The sequence below is a fragment of the Bubalus kerabau genome, chromosome 8 (genome assembly GCF_029407905.1).
Source record: "Bubalus kerabau isolate K-KA32 ecotype Philippines breed swamp buffalo chromosome 8, PCC_UOA_SB_1v2, whole genome shotgun sequence".
Taxonomy (NCBI): domain Eukaryota; kingdom Metazoa; phylum Chordata; class Mammalia; order Artiodactyla; family Bovidae; genus Bubalus; species Bubalus kerabau.
The window spans coordinates 47,329,108-47,351,074 of NC_073631.1; the positions used below are offsets into that span (position 1 = coordinate 47,329,108).

At 40.2% G+C, this 21,967-nt stretch overlaps 1 protein-coding gene across 1 annotated transcript in view; it reads left to right on the forward strand.

The window, feature by feature from the left end:
* ARMC10 (armadillo repeat containing 10) overlaps window positions 1-21,967 on the forward strand; it is a 58,992-nt gene that overhangs the window by 11,617 nt on the left and 25,408 nt on the right. Inside the window, exons 2-3 of the mRNA XM_055590167.1 lie at window positions 18,837-18,985; window positions 21,511-21,645. Coding sequence (XP_055446142.1) covers window positions 18,837-18,985; window positions 21,511-21,645 — 284 coding nt within the window. The remainder of the gene's footprint in view (window positions 1-18,836; window positions 18,986-21,510; window positions 21,646-21,967) is intronic.

The following is a 21,967-nucleotide window of genomic DNA, read 5'->3' on the forward strand; positions in this document are numbered from 1 at the left end:
GGGGCACACGTCCTTTTACTCCGCCATCTTTTCTCTGGTGATAATGACCATATCATTGTGGTCATAAAAAAAATTCTTAGTACTGTTTCAGTCTTCTTAAATGTATTAAGACTTGTTTTGTAGCCTAACATGTAAACTGTCCTGGAGAATGTTCCGCATGTGATCGAGAAGAGTTTGTATTCTGCTGCTTTTGAATGGAATGTTCTGTAAATATTAAGTTCATTTGGTATAATGTGTCCAGTGTTTCCTCATTGATTTTTTGTCTTGATGACCTGTCCATTGACGAAAGTAGGGTTTTGATTCCACTACTGTTACTGTATTGCCACCTATTTCAGGTTTGTTCATTTATTGCTCCTATGTTGGGTATATAAACATTTACATATGTTATATGCTCTCGTTGGTTCAAATCCTTTATCATAATATGATGACCTTCTTTATGTCTTATTATAGAATTTGTCTTAAAATCTGTTTTGTCTGATAAGTATGTCTGCCCCTGCTATTTTATTATTTCTATTTGCATGGAATATCTCTTTTCATACCTTCACTTCAGTCTAGTCTCTGAATCTTTAAAACTGAAGTGAATCTCTTGTACACAACATATAGTTTCTGTAATATTGTGATTTATAATTAGAAATGTGTGTTTGGTCTTTGGGCTTCCCAGGTGGCTCTGTGGTAAAGAATCTGCCTGCCAAGCAGAAGATGCAGGTTCAACCTCTTAATCAGTAAGATTCCCTGGAGAGGGAAGTGGCAGCCCACTCCAGTATTCTTGCCTGGGAAATCCCGTGGAGAGAGCTGGTGGACTACAGTCCATGGGATTGCAAAGGAATCAGACACAACTTAGTGACTAAATGACAACAACAAATATTTGGTCTTTATATCTGTCTCTGGCACAGAGTTCCTAATAAAACCCTTGGAATTTCCTAAGTGATGAGAGAGGAAAACATGATTTTTTAGTGTTGATGAGGTGACTTTTGGAAAGCATTGAAGGTTGGGGGCTGATTGCTAGTGGAGCCAACTTTGTGATTAGAAGCTTGGAACGTTCAGTCCCACTTTCCCCTGACCTCTGGGCTGGTGAGAGGGGCTGGAGGTTGAATCTGTCACCAGTATCCAACAGTTTAATCAATTGTGCTAATGTAAAGGAGTTTCTATAAAAACCCAAAAGGAGGTAATTCCTTTGTTCCTTTCTTCTTCTTTTGTTATTTTCCTTTCAGTTCCTCCTTTCAGCTCAACGTGTCCGACTCTGCGACCCCATGAATCGCAGCTTGCCAGGCCTCCCTGTCCATCACCAACTCCCGGAGTTCACCCAAACTCGTGTGCATCGAGTCAGTGATGCCATCCAGCCATCTCATCCTCTGTTGTCCCCTTCTCCTCCTGCCCCCAATCCCTCCCAGCATCAGAGTCTTTTCCAATGAGTCAACTCTTCACATCAGGTGGCCAAAGTACTGGAGTTTCAGCCTCAGCATCAGTCCTTCCAATGAACACCCAGGACTGGTCTCCTTTAGGATGGACTGGTTGGATCTCCTTGCAGTCCAAGGGACTCTCAAGAGTCTTCTCCAACACCACAGTTCAAAAGCATCAATTCTTCAGCGCTCAGCTTTCTACACAGTCCAACTCTCACATCCATACATGACCACTGGAAAAACCATAGCCTTGACTAGACAGACCTTTGTTGGCAAAGTAATATCTCTGCTTTTGAATATGCTATCTAGGTTGGTCATAACTTTCCTTCCAAGGAGTAAGCGTCTTTTAATTTCATGGCTGCAGTCACCAGCTGCAGTGATTTTGGAGCCCAAAAAATAAAGTTTGACACTATTTCCACTGTTTCCCATCTGTTTCCCATGAAGTGATGGTACTGAATGCCATGATCTTCGTTTTCTGAATGTTGAGCTTTAAGCCAACTTTTTCCCTCTCCTCTTCACTTTCATCAAGAGGCTTTTTATTTCCTCTTCACTTTCTGCCATAAGGGTGGTGTCATCTGCATATCTGAGGTTATTGATATTTCTCCCGGAAATCTTGATTCCAGCTTGTGCTTCCTCCAGCCCAGCGTTTCTCATGATGTACTCTGCATATAAGTTAAATAAGCAGGGTTACAATATACAGCCTTGACGTACTCCTTTTCCTATTTGGAACCAGTCTGTTGTTCCATGTCCAGTTCTAACTCTTGCTTCCTGACCTGCATATAGGTTTCTCAAGAGGGAGGTCATGTGGTCTGGTATTCCCATCTCTTTCAGAATTTTCCACAGTTTATTGTGATCCACACAAAGGCTTTGGCATAGTCAATAAAGCAGAAATAGATGTTTTTCTAGAAGTCTCTTGTTTTTTCGATGATCCAGCGGATGTTGGCAATTTGATCTCTGGTTCCTCTGCCTTTTCTAAAAACAGCTTGAACATCTGGAAGTTCACGGTTCACGTACTGCTTGAGCCTGGCTTGAAGAATTTTGAGCATTACTTTACTAGCGTGTGAGATGAGTGCAGTGTGTGGTAGTTTGAGCATTCTTTGGCATTGCCTTTCTTTGGGATTGGAATGAAAACTGACCTTTTCCAGCTCTGAGGCCAGTGCTGAGTTTTCCAAATTTGCTGGCATGTTGAATGCAGCACTTTCACAGCATCATCTTTTAGGATTTGAAATAGCTCAACTGGAATTCCATCACCTCCACTAGCTTTGTTCGTAGTGATGCTTTCTAAGGCCCACTTGACTTCACATTCCAGGATGTCTGGCTCTAGGTGAGTGATCATACCATGGTGATTATCTGGGTCCTGAAGATCTTTTTTGTACAGTTCTGTGTATTCTTGCCACCTCTACTTCTGTTAGGTCCATACCATTTCTGTCCTTTATCGAGCCCATCTTTGCATGAAATGTTCCCTTGGTATCCCTAATTTTCTTGAAGAGCTCTCTAGTCTTTCCCATTCTGTTATTTTCCTCTGTTTCTTTGCATTGATCGCTGAAGAAGGCTTTCTTATCTCCTGTTGCTATTCTTTGGAACTCTGCCTTCAAATGGGAATATCTTTCCTTTTCTCCTTTGCTTTTTGCTTCTCTTCTTTTCACAGCTATTTGTAAGGCCTCCTCAGGCAGCCATTTTCCTTTATGATTTGATAATTTCCTGTAGTGGTTATGGGGCTTCCCTGATAGCTCAGTTGGTAAAGAATCCACCTGCAATGCAGGAAACCCCGATTTGATTCCTGGGTCAGGAAGATACACTGGAGAAGGGGAAAGCTACCCACTCCAGTATTCTTGGGCTTCCCTTGTGACTTAGCTGGCAAAGAATCCATCTGCAATGCTGGAAACCTGGATTCAGTTTCTGAGTTGGGAAGATCCCCTGGAGAAGAGAGAGGCTCCTACTCCCGTATTCTTGCCTGGAGAAGTCCATGGACTGTATAGTCCATGAGGTTGCAAAGAGTCAACCTCATGACTCATGAGGTGAGTCGTGAGTCATGACTCATGACATGAAAGTCACTGAGCGACTTTCACATGTAGTGGTTATAGCAGTCTTTTGTAAGTTGATAACAACTCAGTTTGATGTATGCATTCTAAAGCTCTGCATTGTTACTCTCCCCACCTGCAACACACATGCTTTTGTGTTTTTGATGCCACAGTTTGCATCTCTTTATTTTGTGTATCCCTTAACAGAGACTTCCCTGATGGCTCAGAAGGTAAAGAATTTGCCTGCAATACAGAGACCTTGGTTTGAAATTCCTGGGCTGGGAAAATACCCTGGAGAAGGGAATGGCTGTCCACTCTAGTATTCTTGCCTGGAGAATCCCGTGGACAGAAGAGCCTGGCAGGCTGCCCCAAAGAGTTGGACAGGACTTAGTTACTTAGCACACAGGAAAGGCCAGTGCAGTGGTGCTGAGTTCCTTCAGTGTTTGCTTGTCTGGAAAATCCTTTAACTCTCCGTTATGAAGGGCGGCTTTACTGGATACAGTATTCTTAGTTGACAGTTCTTTAAGCATTTTGAATATGTGATGCTCCTCCCTTCTGGCCTGCAAGGTTTCTGCTGAAAAGTCTGCTGATATTCTAATGGGGGTTTTCCTTGGATGTAACAAGTTGTTTTTCTCTTACTGCTTTTAAAATTCTCCCCCCCCTCTCTTAATTTTTGTGTTTTAATTATAATGTGTCTTGTGGTTCTCTCCTGTTCCTCCTATTTGTAACTCTGCTTTATGGATCTGGTTTTCCTTCCCCAGGTTAGGGAAGTTTTTACCCATTATTTCTTCAAATAAATATTCTGCCTCTTTCTCCCCTTTGGGATCCCTGTAAAGTAAATGTTGATCCACTTGATGTTATCTTCAGATCACATCAGATCAGATTAGTCACTCAGTCATGTCCGACTCTTCGAGACCCCATGAATCACAGCATGCCACGCCTCCCTGTCCCTCACCAACTCCCGGAGTTCACTCAGACTCACGACCATCGAGTCAGTGATGCCATCCAGCCATCTCATCCTCTGTCATCCCCTTCTCCTCCTGCCCCCAATCCCTCCCAGCATCAGAGTCTTTTCCAATGAGTCAACTCTTCGCATGAGGTGGCCAAAGTACTGGAGTTTCAGCTTTAGCATCATTCCTTCCAAAGAAATCCCAGGGCTGATCTCCTTCAGAATGGACTGGTTGGATCTCCTTGCAGTCCAAGGGACTCTCAAGAGTCTTCCCCAACAACACAGTTCAAAAGCATCAATTCTTTGACGCTCAGCCTTCTTCACAGTCCAACTCTCACATCCATACATGACCACAGGAAAAACCATAGCCTTGACTAGACGAACCTTTGTTGGCAAAGTAATATCTCTGCTTTTGAATATGCTATCTAGGTTGGTCATAACTTTCCTTCCAAGGAGTAAGCGTCTTTTAATTTCATGGCTGCAGTCACCATCTGTAGTGATTTTGGAGCCCCCAAAAATAAAGTCTGACACTGTTTCCCCATCTATTTCCCATGAAGTGATGGGACCGAATGCCATGATCTTTGTTTTCTGAATGTTGAGCTTTAAGCCAACTTTTTCACTCTCCACTTTGACTTTCATCAAGAGGCTTTTGAGTTCCTCTTCACTTTCTGCCATAAGGGTGGTATCATCTGCAGATCTGAGGTTATTGATATTTCTCCCGGCAGTCTTGATTCCAGCTTGTGTTTCTTCCAGTCCAGCGTTTCTCATGATGTACTCTGCATATAAGTTAAATAAACAGGGTGACAATATACAGCCTTGACGAACTCCTTTTCCTATTTGGAACCAGTCTGTTGTTCCATGTCCAGCTCTAACTGTTGCTTCCTGACTTGCATACAAATTTCTCAAGAGGCAGATCAGGTGGTCTGGTATTCCCATCTCTTTCAGAATTTTCCACAGTTTATTGTGATCCACACAGTCAAAGGCTTTGGCATAGTCAATAAAGCAGAAATAGATGTTTTTCTGGAACTCTCTTGTTTTTCCATGATCCAGCGGATGTTGGCAATTTGATCTCTGGTTCCTCTGCCTTTTCTAAAACCAGCTTGAACATCAGGAAGTTCATGGTTCACATATTGCTGAAGCCTGGCTTGGAGAATTTTGAGCATTACTTTACTAGCGTGTGAGATGAGTGCAATTGTGCGGTAGTTTGAGCGTTCTTTGGCATTGCCTTTCTTTGGGATTGGAATGAAAACGGACCTTTTCCAGTCCTGTGGCCACTGCTGAGTTTTCCAAATTTGCTGGCATATTGAGTGCAGCACTTTCACAGCATCATCTTTTAGGATTTGAAATAGGTCCACTGGAATTCCATCACCTCCACTAGCTTTGTTCGTAGTGATGCTTTCTAAGGCCCACTTGACTTCACATTCCAGGATGTCTGGCTCTAGGTGAGTGATCACACCATGGTGATTATCTGGGTCGTGAAGATCTTTTTTGTACAGTTCTTCTGTGTATTCTTGCCATCTCTTCTTAATATCTTCTGCTTCTGTTAGGTCCATACCATTTCTGTCCTTTATCGAGCCCATCTTTGCATGAAATGTTCCTTTGGTATCTCTGATTTTCTTGAAGAGATCCCTAGTCTTTCCCATTCTGTTGTTTTCCTCTATTTCTTTGCATTGATCGCTGAAGAAGGCTTTCTTATCTCCTCTTGCTATTCTTTGGAACTCTGCATTCGGATGCTTATATCTTTCCTTTTCTCCTTTGCTTTTCGCTTCTCTTCTTTTCACAGCTATATGTAAGGCCTCCCCAGACAGCTATTTTGCTTTTTTGCATTTCTTTTCCATGGGGATGGTCTTGATCCCTGTCTCCTGTACAATGTCACAAACTTCATTCCATAGCTCATCAGGCACTCTGTCTATCAGATCTAGGCCCTTAAATCTATTTCTCCCTTCCACTGTATAATCATAAGGGATTTGATTTAGGTCATACCTGAATGGTCTAGTGGTTTTCCCTACTTTCTTCAATTTAAGTCTGAATTTGGCAATAAGGAGTTAATGGTCTGAGCCACAGTCAGCTCCTGGTCTTGTTTTTGCTGACTGTATAGAGCTTCTCCATCTTTGGCTGCAAATCTTCACTTCTTCTTTATTCTTTTTTCATTTTTCTGTTCAGATTGGATGAGTTTCACTGCATTTAGAGTTCCAGGATCCTTTTTTTACTTCATCTAGTGTGCAGTTGAACCCCTCTAGCTTCTTTTTCACTTCATTTATTGTATTCTTCAGCTCTGTGGCTTCTTTAAAACTTTATTTTAAATTGGAGGATAATTGTTTTTCAATGTTGTGTTGGTTTCTGCCATACAACATTGTGAATCAGCCATAAGTAAACTCTTTTATAGTCGTTTTTTATATTTCCTTTCCCTCTGTTGAAGTTCTTGTGTTCATTCATTCTCCCAAGTTTGGTATGCATCTTTATGACCATTACTTTGAACTCTCTATCAGGTAAATTACTTATCTGCATTTTGTTAGGATTTTTTCTGATGTTTTAGTTTGTTCTTTGCTCTGGACATATTCCTCTGTTTCTTCATTTGGCTTGATTCTCTGTTGGTTTCTATGTATTAGATTGAAACAACCACCTTTCCCATTTTGAAGGTCTTGTGTAGATGAACCTTATTGTTCAATCTTGCCCCAGCTCTTAGCTGTTTCTCAAAACTTGTGATTGTCCAAACAACCTGCTTTATTTTTATTAGCTCCTAGTATTTGATGATGTGCCAAGAGCTGTCAGTGTCCCAAGAAGAGATTCTCAGTAAACCCCCAAATGAAGATTGATTGGAAGCCAGACCCTAAGGTAGCAACTTTTAAAGTATGCAAATGTACTTCTTTTGGGGGGAGTCTGGGAGATGGGTGTTTCTGTCTGTATCTTCTTTACTAAGCTGTGGAATGGCAGCCAGCTAAGTACCGTTTCCTTGTTTGCTACTGTCTTATTAAATCTGTGAACATAAGCCCTACTGACCACCAGAGCCAGGTGATCAAGGGGTGTCCCTTGGGTGGCAGCCCCAAACCAGAGGCATACACAAACTCCTTTCTGGGAAATACCAGTGACCTATAGCAAGACAGGGAGAGAATGCAAAGATGGCACCTGTCTGTCCTCCCCGTCCCCAGAGAGCCTTGCTCTTGGTTTCTTTCATTGGAAATGTTGGTTTCAGTCTTTTGCCTGTACTGTGTCCTTGGGGGTCAGCCATGATGATTCTGTGGAAACCCTTTAGGTTACTCTCTCTGAATTCACTACAGCCTTGTGAGTGTTGTGAATGCAAGCCCTGTTAACTTTCAAAGCTAGATGTTTTGGGGGACCCATCTCTCAGGCGGAAGTCTTAAAAGTTGGGACGCAAGATGGGGCCCCTAAACCCCTTGCTCCTCAGGGGGAAGCTGGGAGTGGTCAGTGCCTTCCCAGTTGTGTGTCCCTGAACCAGGGGTGGGGTTGATGGTGGCCTTTCCTACCCATTTCCCAGTGTATGGGAATCCCTCAGTTTCAAGATTTTGTTCACAGGCAGTTGTTTCGTATGTAGCTAAAGATTTGGTGTATCCACATAGGAGGTGAGTTCAAGATCTTCCTATGTGACTATCTTGAACAAGAACCAAGCGGTCTTTTGTTTGTCTTAAACTTTAAGAAAAATTTAATTCCTGTTCTGTTAACACTTGAGAGCTTGAAAGAGATGGAAATAGTCCCAATTCATTCAACAACCTGATCCGCAAGCTGGCAAGAATAGCATGAAAAGACTGTAAATCTGTCTCAATTGTGAATAAAGATATACAGATACTAAATAAAATACTAACAAATTAAACCTATTACATGATTAAGGTAATAATATTCCTTCCGAGACCAAATTGACGTAAAGGGAGGATCCAAATTGGGAAATAGATTGATGTAATTTTTTGCATAAATAGATTAAAAGCAAAAGCACATAATGACCTCATAATTAGAAAGCCATTTGATACAACCTTGTAAATCAGCTATACTTCAATTTTTTTTTAAGTTGCATTAGAAAGATATTTGAAGGGGAATTCCCTGGTGGTCCAGTGGTTACAGCTCTGTACTCTCACTGCCTAGGGCCTGGATTCAATCCCTGGTCAGGGAACTAAGATCCTACAAGCTATGTGGCATAGCCAAGAAGAAATAAAAAGAGAGAGAGATTTGAATATCATTATTTTTAATAAAAACAGCAAGTTAAGAATAAATAGAAGGAAATATTCTTAAGTTGTTGAGGAACATCCATCAAAAACCAAAAGCAAACATTCTATTTCATGGTGAAACGCTGCTAGCATCCTTATTAAATTCAAGAACAAGAGAAGTATGGGACTTTACTGGTGGTCCAGTGGTTAAGGCTCCACACTTCCACTGCAGGGGGCACAGGTTTGATCCCTGGTCAGGGAACTTTGAGATCCCACATGCTACATGGCATGGCCAAAAATAAACAAACAAAAAGAACAGGAGAAGGGTACCTGATATCACAGCTCTTATTCAGCATTGTCCTGGAGTCTTTGGCAGCTTGGTAAGAAAGGAAAAACTGAATAAATATTAGAAAGGAGGCAAAAGTATAATTAGTAAATGACATAATGATTTATTTGGAAAAACCTCAGAGAATAAGCTGAATAACTTGAGAAACAAGAAGAGTTGAATAAAGTAATGTGTATGCAAGATAAATATACCCTATAGCTTTTTGTATATAAGCAGTAACTAATTCAAAATATAATTGAAAAGATTTTATGATAGCTATAAAATCTTTAAAAACTAGGAACACATCTAGCAAGAAGCCTATACGAAGATAATTTTTATGAAGGACATAGAGTCCATAAAGGGAAAAAACATATTATGTTCCTGATTGGAATGATTCTGTATGGTGACAATTGTCTTGAAATTTATCTTACTATAATGTTATTATTTGGTAGTCACTTTTCTTTGAGAATTGTAATGTCTCCTCAGTTTACTTGAAGAGATGGTGAACTACTGAACCTAAAATTCTTTCACTGTCTTATTAGTATAAAGCTAAGTGGAGAACTGGGACATACATACCTGACTGTCTCACCGATATAATAGCAATTCAAAAACTAATCAGTTGAAATGCTGGATATTTGATCATCACCATCCTATAAACTTTTTAGACTTATATTTCTTTACTGAAAAAGTAAAATGTGATTTTTATTATAAATTCAAGCAGACACCCACCAGTGGGCTGACACCAACCTTGGGAACCCCAAGACCCTGCATCCACTCCTAAGTGAGCCAGCGGTAGCTTTGGGCCTGAACTCCACCCACCAGCTGCCAGATACTTTGCACTTCTTAGCCGGCCACTCCAGAAGTCAACTCCACCCGCCAGAAGACCAGCATTAGACCTGGGCACCCCAGCCCTGTGGTCACTCATCCCAGAACCAAGCTCTTCCCACCAGTGAGCCAGCACTAGGCCTGGGACTCCCAGAGTTTTGCAGCCAACTATCTTACGGCCCTGGCACCCAACTGCACGGAGGGTCCGCCACACCTGCCAGACCACCAGAGTCATCAGCCCTCCACAGCGGAAGAACTCATGCCCCGCCATGGAGGGAGCACCCCTAGGGATTAGAACTCTGGTGACCAGAAGGAGTATGCTGTTGGAACCCGTAGGGTATCTCCTACATAAGACCATTTCTCCAGGGTCAAAAACGTAACCAGCATACCAGATAAATAGAAATAAAGACAATGAATCAGGCAAAAATGTGAGAAAGGAACATATTCCAAAGAAGAAACAAGATAAAACCCCAGAAGGACTAAATGAAGTGGAGATAGGCAGTCTGCCCAATAAAGTGTCTGAAATAATGATAAAGATGATTAAAGAACTTGGGAGAAGAATGGATGAGTACAGTGAGAAGTTTAGCAAATTAGAAGATGTAAAGAAGACCCAAACAGAGCTGAAAAAGACAATAACTGATTTTAAACATATACTACAAAAAAACAGTAGAATAGTGAGCTTGAAGACAATATAGTGGCAATTATTGAAGCTGAACAGGGGTAAAAAAAAGTAGTTTGAGAGACCTCTGGGACAACATTAAGCATACTAATATTCACATTATGGCAGCAGTCCCTAAACTTTTTGGCACCAGGGACCAGTTTCATAGAAGACAGTTTTTCATGAATATGGGCAGTTGGTGGTTTTGGGATAATCCAGGCACATTGCACTTATTGTGCACTTTATTTCTGTTATTGCATCAGCTTCACCTGAGATCATCAGGCATTAGATCCCCAAGGTTGGGCACCCCTCAATCACGGTGTCCTGGAAGGAGAAAAAGAGAAAGGGGCAAAGAACATATTTATAAGACATAATAGTTGAAATCCCTCCTAACCTGGGAAAGGAAACAGACGTCCAAGTCCGGGAAGCAGAGAGACTTCTAAACAGGATCACCCAAAGGCGATCAGTCCTGGGTGTCCATTGGAAGGACTGATGTTGAAGCTGAAACTCCAGTACTTGAGCCACCTGATGCGAAGAACTGACTTATTTGTAAAGACCCTGATGCTGGAAAAGATTGGGGGCAGGAGGAGAAAGGGACAACAGAGGATGAGATGCTTGGATGGCATCACCGACTCAGTGGACATGAGTTGGGTAAACTCCGGGAGTTGGTGATGGACAGGGAGGCCTGGTGTGCTGCGGTCCATGGGGTTGCAAAGAGTTGGACGCAATTGAGTGACTGAACTGAACTGAACTGAAAGAGGATCACACCAAGACACATTGTAATTAAAATAGCAAAAAGTAAGATAGAGAGAGAATATTAAAAGCTCCGAGGGAAAAGCATCAAGTTCCATGCAAGCAAATTCGAGTATGTTTATCAGCTAACTTTTCAGCACAAACTCTGCATACCAGAGGGAAGTGGGACAATATATATAAAGTCATGAAAAGGAAAAACCTACTTGGCAAGGCTGTTGCTCAGATTTGATGGAAAGAATGAAAATTTTAGAAACAAGCAAAAGCTGAGTTCAGCACCACCAAATCAGCTTTATAAGATGTTTTTTAATTTTTTTTTTTTTTATGTTGGAGTATAGTTGATTCACAGTATGTGTTAGTTTCAGGTGTACAGCAAAGTGATTCAGTTTTACATATATCCCTTCTTTTTCAGATTCTCTTCCTATCTAGGTTATTACAAAATATTAAGTTCCCTATGCTACACAGTAGATCGTTGTTGAGCATCTATTTTATATATAGTAGTGTGTTAATTCCAGTCTCCTAATTTATCCCTTCTCCCTGCCTTTCCCCTTTGGTAACCGTAAGTTTGATTTTTTTTTTTTTTTTTTTTAATTTTCCTGGCTCTGCCAAGAACACAGTCTAGGGTGTGTGTTCTTGTGGTAAGCAGTCTCCATCTGCTTTCTGTAAAAACAGTGGGAATGTGTGTCAGGCCTTTATCTGTATCTTTCAAGGAACTGGGAGTTTGGTGATTCTGTTATGTGGCAGGATTATAGTCTAAATTGTTACCAGTTCCTTAGCCCAACAGCTGTTCTTTGTTTCTTCTTCCCATTTCCCAATCATTAACTGTTGAGTAAGCATTTTACTTCAAAAGACGAGGACATGGGCTTGTACACGGTTTCAGAGTGATCATCTCTAGGTCATCCAAAGAAATGTTAGTGCAAATGGCATTATTTCATTCTCTTTTATAGCTAAGTAATATTCCATTGTATATATGTACCACATCTTTCTCTATTCCTTTGTGGATGGGCATTTTGGTTACTTCCATGTCTTGGCTATTGTAAATAGTGCTGCAGTGAACAGTGGGGTACACATACCTTTTTGAATTACTTTCTGCAGATATATACCCAGGAGTGGGCTTGCTAGATCATATGGTAGCAGTATTTTCAGTTTTTTAAGGAACCTCCATTCTGTTCTCCACAGTGGTTGTACCGATTTGCATTCCCACCAACAGTGTATAGGACGAGGCCCTTTTCTCCAAACCCTCTGCGGCATTTTTGTTTGTAGATTTTTTGATGATGGCCATTCTGACAAGACTGAGATGACACTTCACGTAGTTTTGATTTGTATTTCTCTAATAATTAGCGATGGTGAGTATCTTTTTATGTGCTTTTCGGCCATCTGTCTGTCTTTGGAGAAATGTCTATTTAGATCCTCCGCCCATTTTTTTGGTTAGGTTTTTTCTTTTTTTAAATACTGAGCTGCATGAGCTGTTTGTGTATTTTGGGGACTAACCCCTTGTCAGTTGCTTAGTTTTCAAGTATTTTCTCCTATTCTGTGGGTTGTCTTGTTTTCTTGATGGTTTTATTTTTGTTTTTACTTTCATTACTCTAGGAGGTGATTCAAAAATAATATTGCTGCAATAGGTATCAGAGAGAATTCTACCTAGATTTTCCTCTTAGGTTTTATAGTATCTGGACTTGCATTTAGATTTTGAGTTTATTTTTGTGCATGGTGTTAGGGAGTGTTCTAATTTCATCCTTCAACGTGTTGCTGTCCAGTTTGCCCAGCACCCCATGTTAAAGAGACTGTGTTTTCTCTGTATTGTACATTGTTGCCCCCTTTTTGTAGTTGACCATTGGTGCATGGGGCTTCCCTGGTGGCTCAGACGGTAAAGAATCTGCCTGCAATGTGGGAGACCTGGGTTCGATCCCTGGGTTGGAACAATCCCCTGGAGGAGGGCATGGCATCCCATTCCAGTATTCTTGCCTGGAGAACCCCATGGACTGAGGAGTCTGCTGGACTGCAGTCCATGGAGTTGCAAAGAGTCAGACATGACTGAGCAACTAAGCAAAACACAGCACATCAGTGCACGGGTTTATCTCTGAAGTTTTATCCTGTTCCATTGATCTATATTTCTGCTTTTGTGCCAGTAACATTGTTTTGATGACTCTAGCATTGTAGTATAGTCTGAAGTCAAGAAACTTGATGCCTCCAGCTCCATTTTTTTCTTTCTCAAGATTGGTTTGACTATTTAGGGTCTTCTGTGTTTCCATACAGATTGTAAAAAAAATTTTGTTCTAATTCTGTGAAAAATGCCATTGGTAGTTTGATAGGTATTGGATTTAATTGGTAGATTGCTTGGCTTAGTATAGTCATTTTAATGATACTGATTCGTCCAACCCAGGAACCTGGTTTATCTTTCCATCTGTTTGTGTCATCTTCAGTATCTTTTATCAGTCTTATACTTTTCAAAGTACAGGTCTTTTATCTCCTCAGGTAGGTTTGTTTCTTGGTATTTTATTCTTTGTGATGTGAAGGCAAATGGCATTTTTTCCTTAATTTGTTGTTCTGATCTTTCTTTGCTAGTGTATAGAAATGTGACAGATTTCCATTTTTAAATTTTGTATCCTGAAACTTAACCAAATTCATTGATGAGCTTTAGTAGTTTTCTGGTAACGTCTTTAGGAATTCCAAAGTATAGTATCATGTCATCGGCAAACAGTGAATTTTACTTCTTTTCTTCCTCTTTGGATTCCTTTTCTTCCTTTTTCTTCTCTGATTGCCCATGGATATGCCTTTATAAATCATTTGAATAATAGTGATGAGAGTGGATATCTTTGTCTGGTTCCTGACCTTAAAGGAAATGCCTTTGGTTTTCACCATTGAGAAGGATGTTTACTGTGAATTTGTCATATGTGGCCTTTATTATGTTGGGCTTCCCAGGTGGTACAGTAGTAAAGAACCCACCTGCCAATGCAAGAGACAGAAGAGACGCAGGTTCAATCCCTAGGTCGGGAAGATCCCCTGGAGTAAGAAATGGCAACCCATTCCAGTATTCTTGCCTGGAAAATTCCATGGACAGAGGAGCTGGGTGGGCTGTAGTCCATGGGGTTGCAGAGTCAGATATAAGTGAGCCCATCCTAAATGTATATGGGTGGGGGAGTTTCTCTCTCTGCCCCCTTTCTAGAGAGTTTTTTTTTTGTTTGTTTGTTTTTTAAATCACAAACAGGTATTGAATTTTGTCAAAAGCTTTTTCTGCATCTATTGAGATGGTCATAATGTTTTTTACTAGTTTGTTGAAGTGGTGTATCACATTGATTGATTTGTGTATGTTGAGGAATGTTGCATCCCTAGGATAAATCCCACTTGGTAGAATTTGCTTATGAAGCCATCTGGTCCTGGACTTTTGTTTCTTGGGAGCGTTTTAATCACAGTTGCAATTTCAGTACTTGGGATTGGTCTGTTCATATTTTCTGAGTCTCGGGACATGGTACTTTTCCAAGAGGTTGTCCGTTTTATTGGCATGTAGTAACTTGTAGTAGTCTTTTATGATCCTTTGTATTTCTGTGATATCAGTTTTAACTTCTTTTTCATTTATAATTTTATTGATTTGAGCCCATCTCCCACTTAATTGGGCAGCAGGCATATGAAAAGATACTCAACATTGCTAATTATTAGATGCCAATTAAAACCACAATGATATGTCATCTCACACCTGTCAGAATGGCTGTCATCAAAAAGGCCATAAATAACATGCTGGTGAGGATGTGAGAAAAGGGAATCATCATACGCCGTTAGTGAGAGTGTAAATTGGTGCAGCCACTGTCAAAAACAGCATGGAACTTCCTCATAAAACTAAAAATGAGACTACCATATGATCCAGCAGTTCCACTCTTGGATATGTATCAAGAGACATAAAAATGCCCTAAGGCTGGCACTGTTGTTATTCAGTCACTGAGTCACGTCTGACTCTTTGCAACTGCATGGCCTGCAGCACTCTGTGGTTCACCATCTCACAGTTTGCTCAGATTCATGTCCATTGAGTCAGTGTTGCTGTTTAACCATCTCATCCTCTGCCACCCTCTTCTTTTGCTTTCAGTCTTTCCCAGCATCAGAGTCTTTTCTAATGAGTCGACTCTTTGCATCAGATGGCCAAAGTATTGGAGCTTCAGCATCAATCCTTCCAATGAATATTCAGGGTTGATTTCCTTTAGGATTAACTGGTTTGATCTTCTTGCAGTCCAAGAGACTCTCAGGAGTCTTCTGTAGCACCACAATTTAAAAGCACCATTTCTTTGGCACTCAGCCTTCTTTATGGTCCAACACTCATATCTGTACATGACTACTGGAAAAACCATAGCTTTGACTAGACAGACCTTTGTAGACAAAGTGATTTTTTTGTTTTTTAATATGCTATCCAAGTTTATTATAGCTTTCCTTCCAAGAAGCAAGCATCTTTTAATTTCATGGCTGCAGTCACCATCTGCAGTGATTTTGGAGCCCAAAAAATAAAATCTGTCACTGCTTCTACTTTTTCCTTTTCTATTTGCCATGAAGTGATGGGACTGGATGCCATGATCTTAGTTTTTTGAATGTTGAGTTTTAAGCCAGCTTTTTCACTCTCCTCTTTCACCCTCATCAAGAGGCTCTTTAGTTCCTCGTTGCTTTCTGCCATTAGTGTGGTATCATCTGTGTATCTGAGGTTGTTGATATTTCTCCAGACAATTATAATTCCAGTTTGTGATTCATCCAGCCTGGCATTTCACATGATGTACTCTGCATAGAAGTTAAATAAACAGGGTGACAGTATACAGCCTTTTTGTACTCCTTTCTCAATTTGGAACCAGCCCATTGTTCCATATAAGGTTCTAACTGTTGCTTCTTGACCTGAATACAGGTTTCTCAGGAGACAGTTAGGTGGTCTGGTATTCCCATCTCTTTAAGAATTTTTCACAGTTGTGATCCTACACAGCCAAAGGCTTTATCGTAGTCAATGAAGCAAAAGTTAGATTTTTTTTTGGAATTCTCATGTTTTCTTTATGATCCAGTGAATGTTTGCAATTTGATCTCGCGTTCTTCTGCCTTTTCTAAACCCAGCTTTAGAAATGAGTACATCTGGAAGTTCTCAGTTCATGTGCTGCTGAAGCCTGGCTTGAAGGATTTTGAGCATAAGCTTACTAGCATGCAAAATAAGTGTAGTTGTCTGGTAGTTTGAACATTCTTTGATACTGCCCTTCTTTGGAATTGGAATGAAAACTAACCTTTTCCAGTCCTGTGGCCACTGCTGAGTTTTCCAAATTTGCTGGTATATTGAGTGCAGCATTTTAACAGCATCATCTTATAGGATTTGAAATAGCTCTGCTGGAATTTCATCACCTCCACTAGCTTGATTTGTAATAATGCTTCCTAAGTTCCACTTCCCTTCACACTCCAGGATGTCTGGCTCTAGGTGAGTGACCACACCATTGTGGTTATCCAGGTCATTAAGAGCTTTTTTGTACAGTTCTTCTGTGTATTCTTGCCACCTCTTCTTAATCTCTTCTGCTTCTGTTAGGTCCTTACTGTTTCCCTTCTTTATCGTGCCCATCCTTGTATGAACTGTTCCCTTGATAATGCCAATTTTTTTAGAAGAGATCTCCAGTCTTTCCCATTCTGTTGTCTTCCTCTTCTTTGCACTCTTAACTCCCTTGGAATAGATGAAGAAACTGAGGCTTGGAGAGGTTGTGTCTCTCGGCTGGTAAATAGCTTAGCTGGAATTTGAACTAGACTTAACCTTGGCTTACTTTTAACTACCACATTACACCTCCTTCTTTCAAGAGAAAATTACCCTTTTCTCTATAAAATTTTATTTGGCTATTCATTAATAATTTATATACCTATAAAACTTTTTAATGGTTTGTGGGAAAATGTATGAGGAAGTTGTAGACTTTGAAATAGTTTGGAGGTATGAATGCATTAAATGTATCCTTTCTATGCCATGTGTATATGTATAAAATCACACAACTTCAGGGCTGCATGGGGACTTTTGGAATCATTGTAGTGTTTGACCAGCCTTATTTTACATTTGAGAAAACTGAGACCCAAAAGAGCTTAGGGTTGCCTGCAGCTTTGTGTTTTCATCTCTCTGGTCTCTGCTACTAACTCCTGTGTGATGTTAGGCAAATCCTTAAATGATCCTGATCTCAGTTTTCTTGTGTGTAAAAACACTTTTGGATGAACCCCCAAAAGTCTTTCCATATGACAGTCTGTGTTTTTATCATTCTTTCACTTACCTTTTCAAATCTTGTTTGGGTGAAATAATTCTATAAGGTGTAGATGAGGTGGGTAGTGGGTTCAGGAGTAAAAGCATGGTCCAGAGGTTCTGATTATAGGACATGGGAGTGAGAATCTGCTCCCTCTTTGGCTTTTAGATTTTCCTAATAGTTGATTTCTTATTTGGCTTCTTCAGGACATCAGATCACCTTTTGGTTCTCATAATCTAAGCTTGTACATTTACCTCATATTTGTCTGTGATTCCTCTTTAAGCAATATATTCTATTTTAATATAATAATATGTGTTTATTGTAAAAAAAAGAAAAGAAAAAGAAAAAACAAGAAAGAATTCATGAGCATGGGGTAGAAAATAAGTCATTTGTAATCCCAGTATCCAAAGATGATAAATTTAATAATTTGAGACACATTTTATTTTTTAGGATTTGATGAATTATCATGGGTGGTGAGAGAGAAGTATAAAGCAAAGATGCCCTTGGTTTGGGAAACCGGGTAGATAGTGGTCTCATTCAGTGAGGTAGAGATTTTGAAGCCTAGTAGATTTGTGTGGGAGGGCAATGTATTCAGGATAGAGTACAGTTAGTTTGAGGTGTCTTTAAGGTACCTAAATTGAAGTGCCAGTTAGTAAGTTGATTTATATAATTTAAGCTCTGGAAATAGAGTTCTAACTTGGGGGTTAGGATTGAGGAGTCATCAGCATATAGATGAGCACAGCTATGGTACCATACAGCAGCACCTATTGTAAATTGCAACACCCCGCCCCAACTCCACGGAGGGCAGTGTATTATGGACGCTTGTGCTGTCTGGTCTGTATTTGTAGCTTAATTTGGAAAGAATCATGTTCTATGTTTATAACACAGTGACTGCATTATACAAATGGTTTATGTTTTCCTGTGGAGATTTCTGTAAAGAGGATTTTTTTAAAAGGTCCAAGCTTTAAACTTCAAAACTTCCTGAGCAGATCCAGCATTTGACTGCTCGCGCGTTCCCTTAGAACGACAGCTTCTGTCATCACCCCCAGCTGCACTGTTCTTCCAGCATCACAGTCGTCACCCTTGCTCCCAGAAACTGAACAAAATCACCTCACCGGCAGCACGATCGGGTCCCTCACGTAGCTTTCCCTCTGGCCTCTGATCGGAGCAGGTCTCCCAAATGCAAATTCTGTTTCTTACTGAAGCTATGCCTGTGGGAAGTGCTCCACTGGATGGGGTGCCTGATTTTAGAAGAAACAGAAAATGCTGTGGGCATGCAGAGCCTTACTAAAAGAAAAGAGAAGTACCAGGACCATGGGCTAATTTCTTAATACCTATAAGGCTCAGTATTCCATCTGTAAATTGAGAATCATAATAGTATCTTCTTCTGAGAGATCACTTGACAATTAAATGAGTTAAGGTATATAACGTGCTCAAAACGGTGCTTGGCATCAGAATATGATTCAGGATTTTCCTTTTAAGTCTTATATTGATTTTAAATGAACTTTAAATAACTTTATTCTTATGTAGAAGACTTAACCAGTGGATCATATGATGACACCCTAAATGCTGAACAAGTTCAGAAACTCCTTTACCTGCTTGAATCGACTGAGGATCCTGTCATTATCGAACGAGCTTTGGTCACTCTGGGTAACAATGCAGCCTTTTCGGCCAACCAAGTGAGTACCCTAGTCTCTAAACACGCTCCTCCCATTCTCACACACCGGCAGTAATTGTGAGTCTGATAAGTTACGTAACATCCCAGAGCCTCAAGTTTTTCATCTATATATAGTGTGGTTATGGATATCTACAGAATAATGTTTGTTTACTTCTGAAAAGCATAGCCTAGTATATCTGTGAAGTTGGTCCCAGCATCGTGTTTGTAATAAGTGTATCTAATCAACACTTAGTATTATTGCATGGCCTTTTCAATTATTCACAACTCAGCAGGGTTGCAGTAGAGCAACAGAAGCATCTGACATTTAAGTACGTGCTTTACATTGTACAAGGGCTGACAAGGATGGTTGTGAAGCAGGTGCTCCCTGGACCACACTCCGACAACCATGGACCAGTGTAAATGTAAATGGCTTCTACTTCCCCCCAACCTTCCGTGGAGAAAGAGTAAAACAGTTTTTGTCATTATTTGCAGCTAATGCCCTTTGTTAACCTTGGCATGAATGCAAAATTTTGAATTTATACTTCATTTCAGTCCATCTTTATCCATCATGTCAAGGTTAGCTCTAGAGATTTATAGGGAGATATAAGGAATATGTGTGTATTATGTACATCTCCGTTATAAGTGACAGACCTCAACTTAGGTTATTTTAAAATGAAAAGGGAAAATACTGAGCTCGGTTAACTTGGATGTCCAAGGATAGCTTTGGTTTGAGACACAAGTGTGACTAGAGATCAAGGTTACAGAAAGCATTATCAGACCTCTCTCTCTCTTTCACTGTCTTTTGACTGCTTGCCCCTACTTCTTTTTGTGTAATGATTTTTGTCTCTCTGGCCACAAAGAGGTTTTCTTCACAGGGATGGAATGAAAGCCACTGGCCTCTCAAGCTTTCTTGTTTGAGCCTCATGATCTAAAAGGTGGAGTTACTCTACCAGTATCAAGTGCCAACCTTTTGGCTCGATTGTCAGGCTGGCCCGGGCCATGATTAGCGGGTCCTGGCTCACATGCAGACAGAAACAGCAGGGAGGGTGTGAACACAGGTGACCAGCAGTCTCGCAGGAACTGTATGGGACAGAGGAGGTGATGTGTCTCTCCCCGTAGAAAGAGGGCTGCCAGGCAGACGAAAACAACAGATGGTGACTAGCTTATTAGCATGCCTATATCGAGGGTATTTCTGATGCCATAGTTTTATATTCCTTTGAAACGAACTATGGTCAGAGTAGGTGAGAAGCCACTGGTGAACACGTACTTTCTTGGGTAATAGGAGTTGCTGTCCCTTGTCATCAGTTACGGTGCTTTCATCCGCTTTTATAGTACAATTTTGTTTTTTTTTAAGACTGTCTCCTAGTAACCACAAGTCCTTAGGAAGAACCTGAAATTGCAGAGGGAAAGCTTCTTTATCTCTTTTCTTGATAGAACAGCATGTTTTGACCTGACAGGAGTCATTTTCAGCTTATTTTTCTTATAGGAAATGAAGCATTATGCCTCTTTCAATGTTGAGATGAAGGCACATAATATTTAGTGTTGCAGTTGGCTGTGAGAAATCCCCAGATTATTTTTCCTTTGAAAATTTGGGCATCGTTTCCAAACTTTGTGGAACTTCAATTCTTCAGGATGTTAATAAGTGTTCCTCCCCTCCCACAATTGAAAAATGATCTTCTTTTTGGATAAACTTTATAGAAGTACAATATTCAATACTCTGCTCTTGGAGATTCCAATCACATGACCATAGGATTGCATCACAGTAAAGAGACATGTTTACTCTTGTTATAACCAGAGTTTCTCAAACTTACTTATCTATGAAACCTACTTTTTTAAATGAGACTTTTGGTTGCACTTGGTCTTCGTTGCTGCACGCGGGTTTTCTCTATTTGCTATGAACACGGGCTTTTCATTGCGGTGGCTCCTCTTGTTGGGGAGCACAGGCTCTAGGTGCGCGGACGTCAGGAGTTGCAGCCTGTGGGCCCAGAGTTGTGGCATGCGGCTGTAGTTGCTCCATGGCATGTGAATCTTCCCAACCAGGGACTGAACCTGTGTCCCCCGCATTAGCAGGTGGTCTCTTAACCACTGTACCACTAGCTAAGTCCCAAATCTCCTTTTTAAAAATGGAACATCTGTTTACATCTTGAGGGATTAGTATTCCAAAGTATTCATTTCAGAAAACACTGGTTTTGTTCTAAATCTTAATGCATTTCCAAATTGCCTTGTAAGAGAGAGATAACTTATTTCATAGTAGAATTATTTTGTTTGTAAATTACTCTGAGATCACTGTAGTAGCTCTACAAATCTTCATTGTATATCTCCATGCTATAGTTTAAATATTACATATATTAATAATTTATTTTCAGTTACTTTCTTAAGCTGTAAAATTATGGTTAGTAAACTTTTTTAAAAAATAGGAATTAGAGGTTGTATATGGGAACATTATTTCTGAAGAGTCATTAATTTTTATTTGTATTTGTAGATGCAAAGAATGTAATAAAGGGGAGGTTGCATATTGAAGTCATGGTTCTGTTTTTTTCCTCCTAGATCGTTATTCGTGAATTGGGTGGTATTCCAATTGTTGGAAGCAAAATCAACAATCCCAATCAGAGTATTAAAGAAAAAGCTTTAAATGCACTGAATAACCTGAGTGTGAATGTTGAAAATCAAATCAAGATAAAGGTAAGTTACCTTAAACTACAAAAGGTAAGGTTTTCTAATAAATGAGAGAGGAAAAAAAGGTAAGTAATGAAATTTTAGTAGACCATACTTTATAGCTTTTAGCCAAGAATTTATTATTGAATTTATTATAAAGCCAGATTTATTATTTCTGGTTTCATTGAGATATAATCAACATAAATATTGTATAAGTTTAAGGTATAAAACATGATTTGATACATGTATATATTGCAAAATGATTACCACTGCTGCATAGCGTGGGCTTGCAGGTGGTGCTAGCGGTGAACAGCCTGCCTGCCAGTGCAGCTAGACACAACAAACGCGG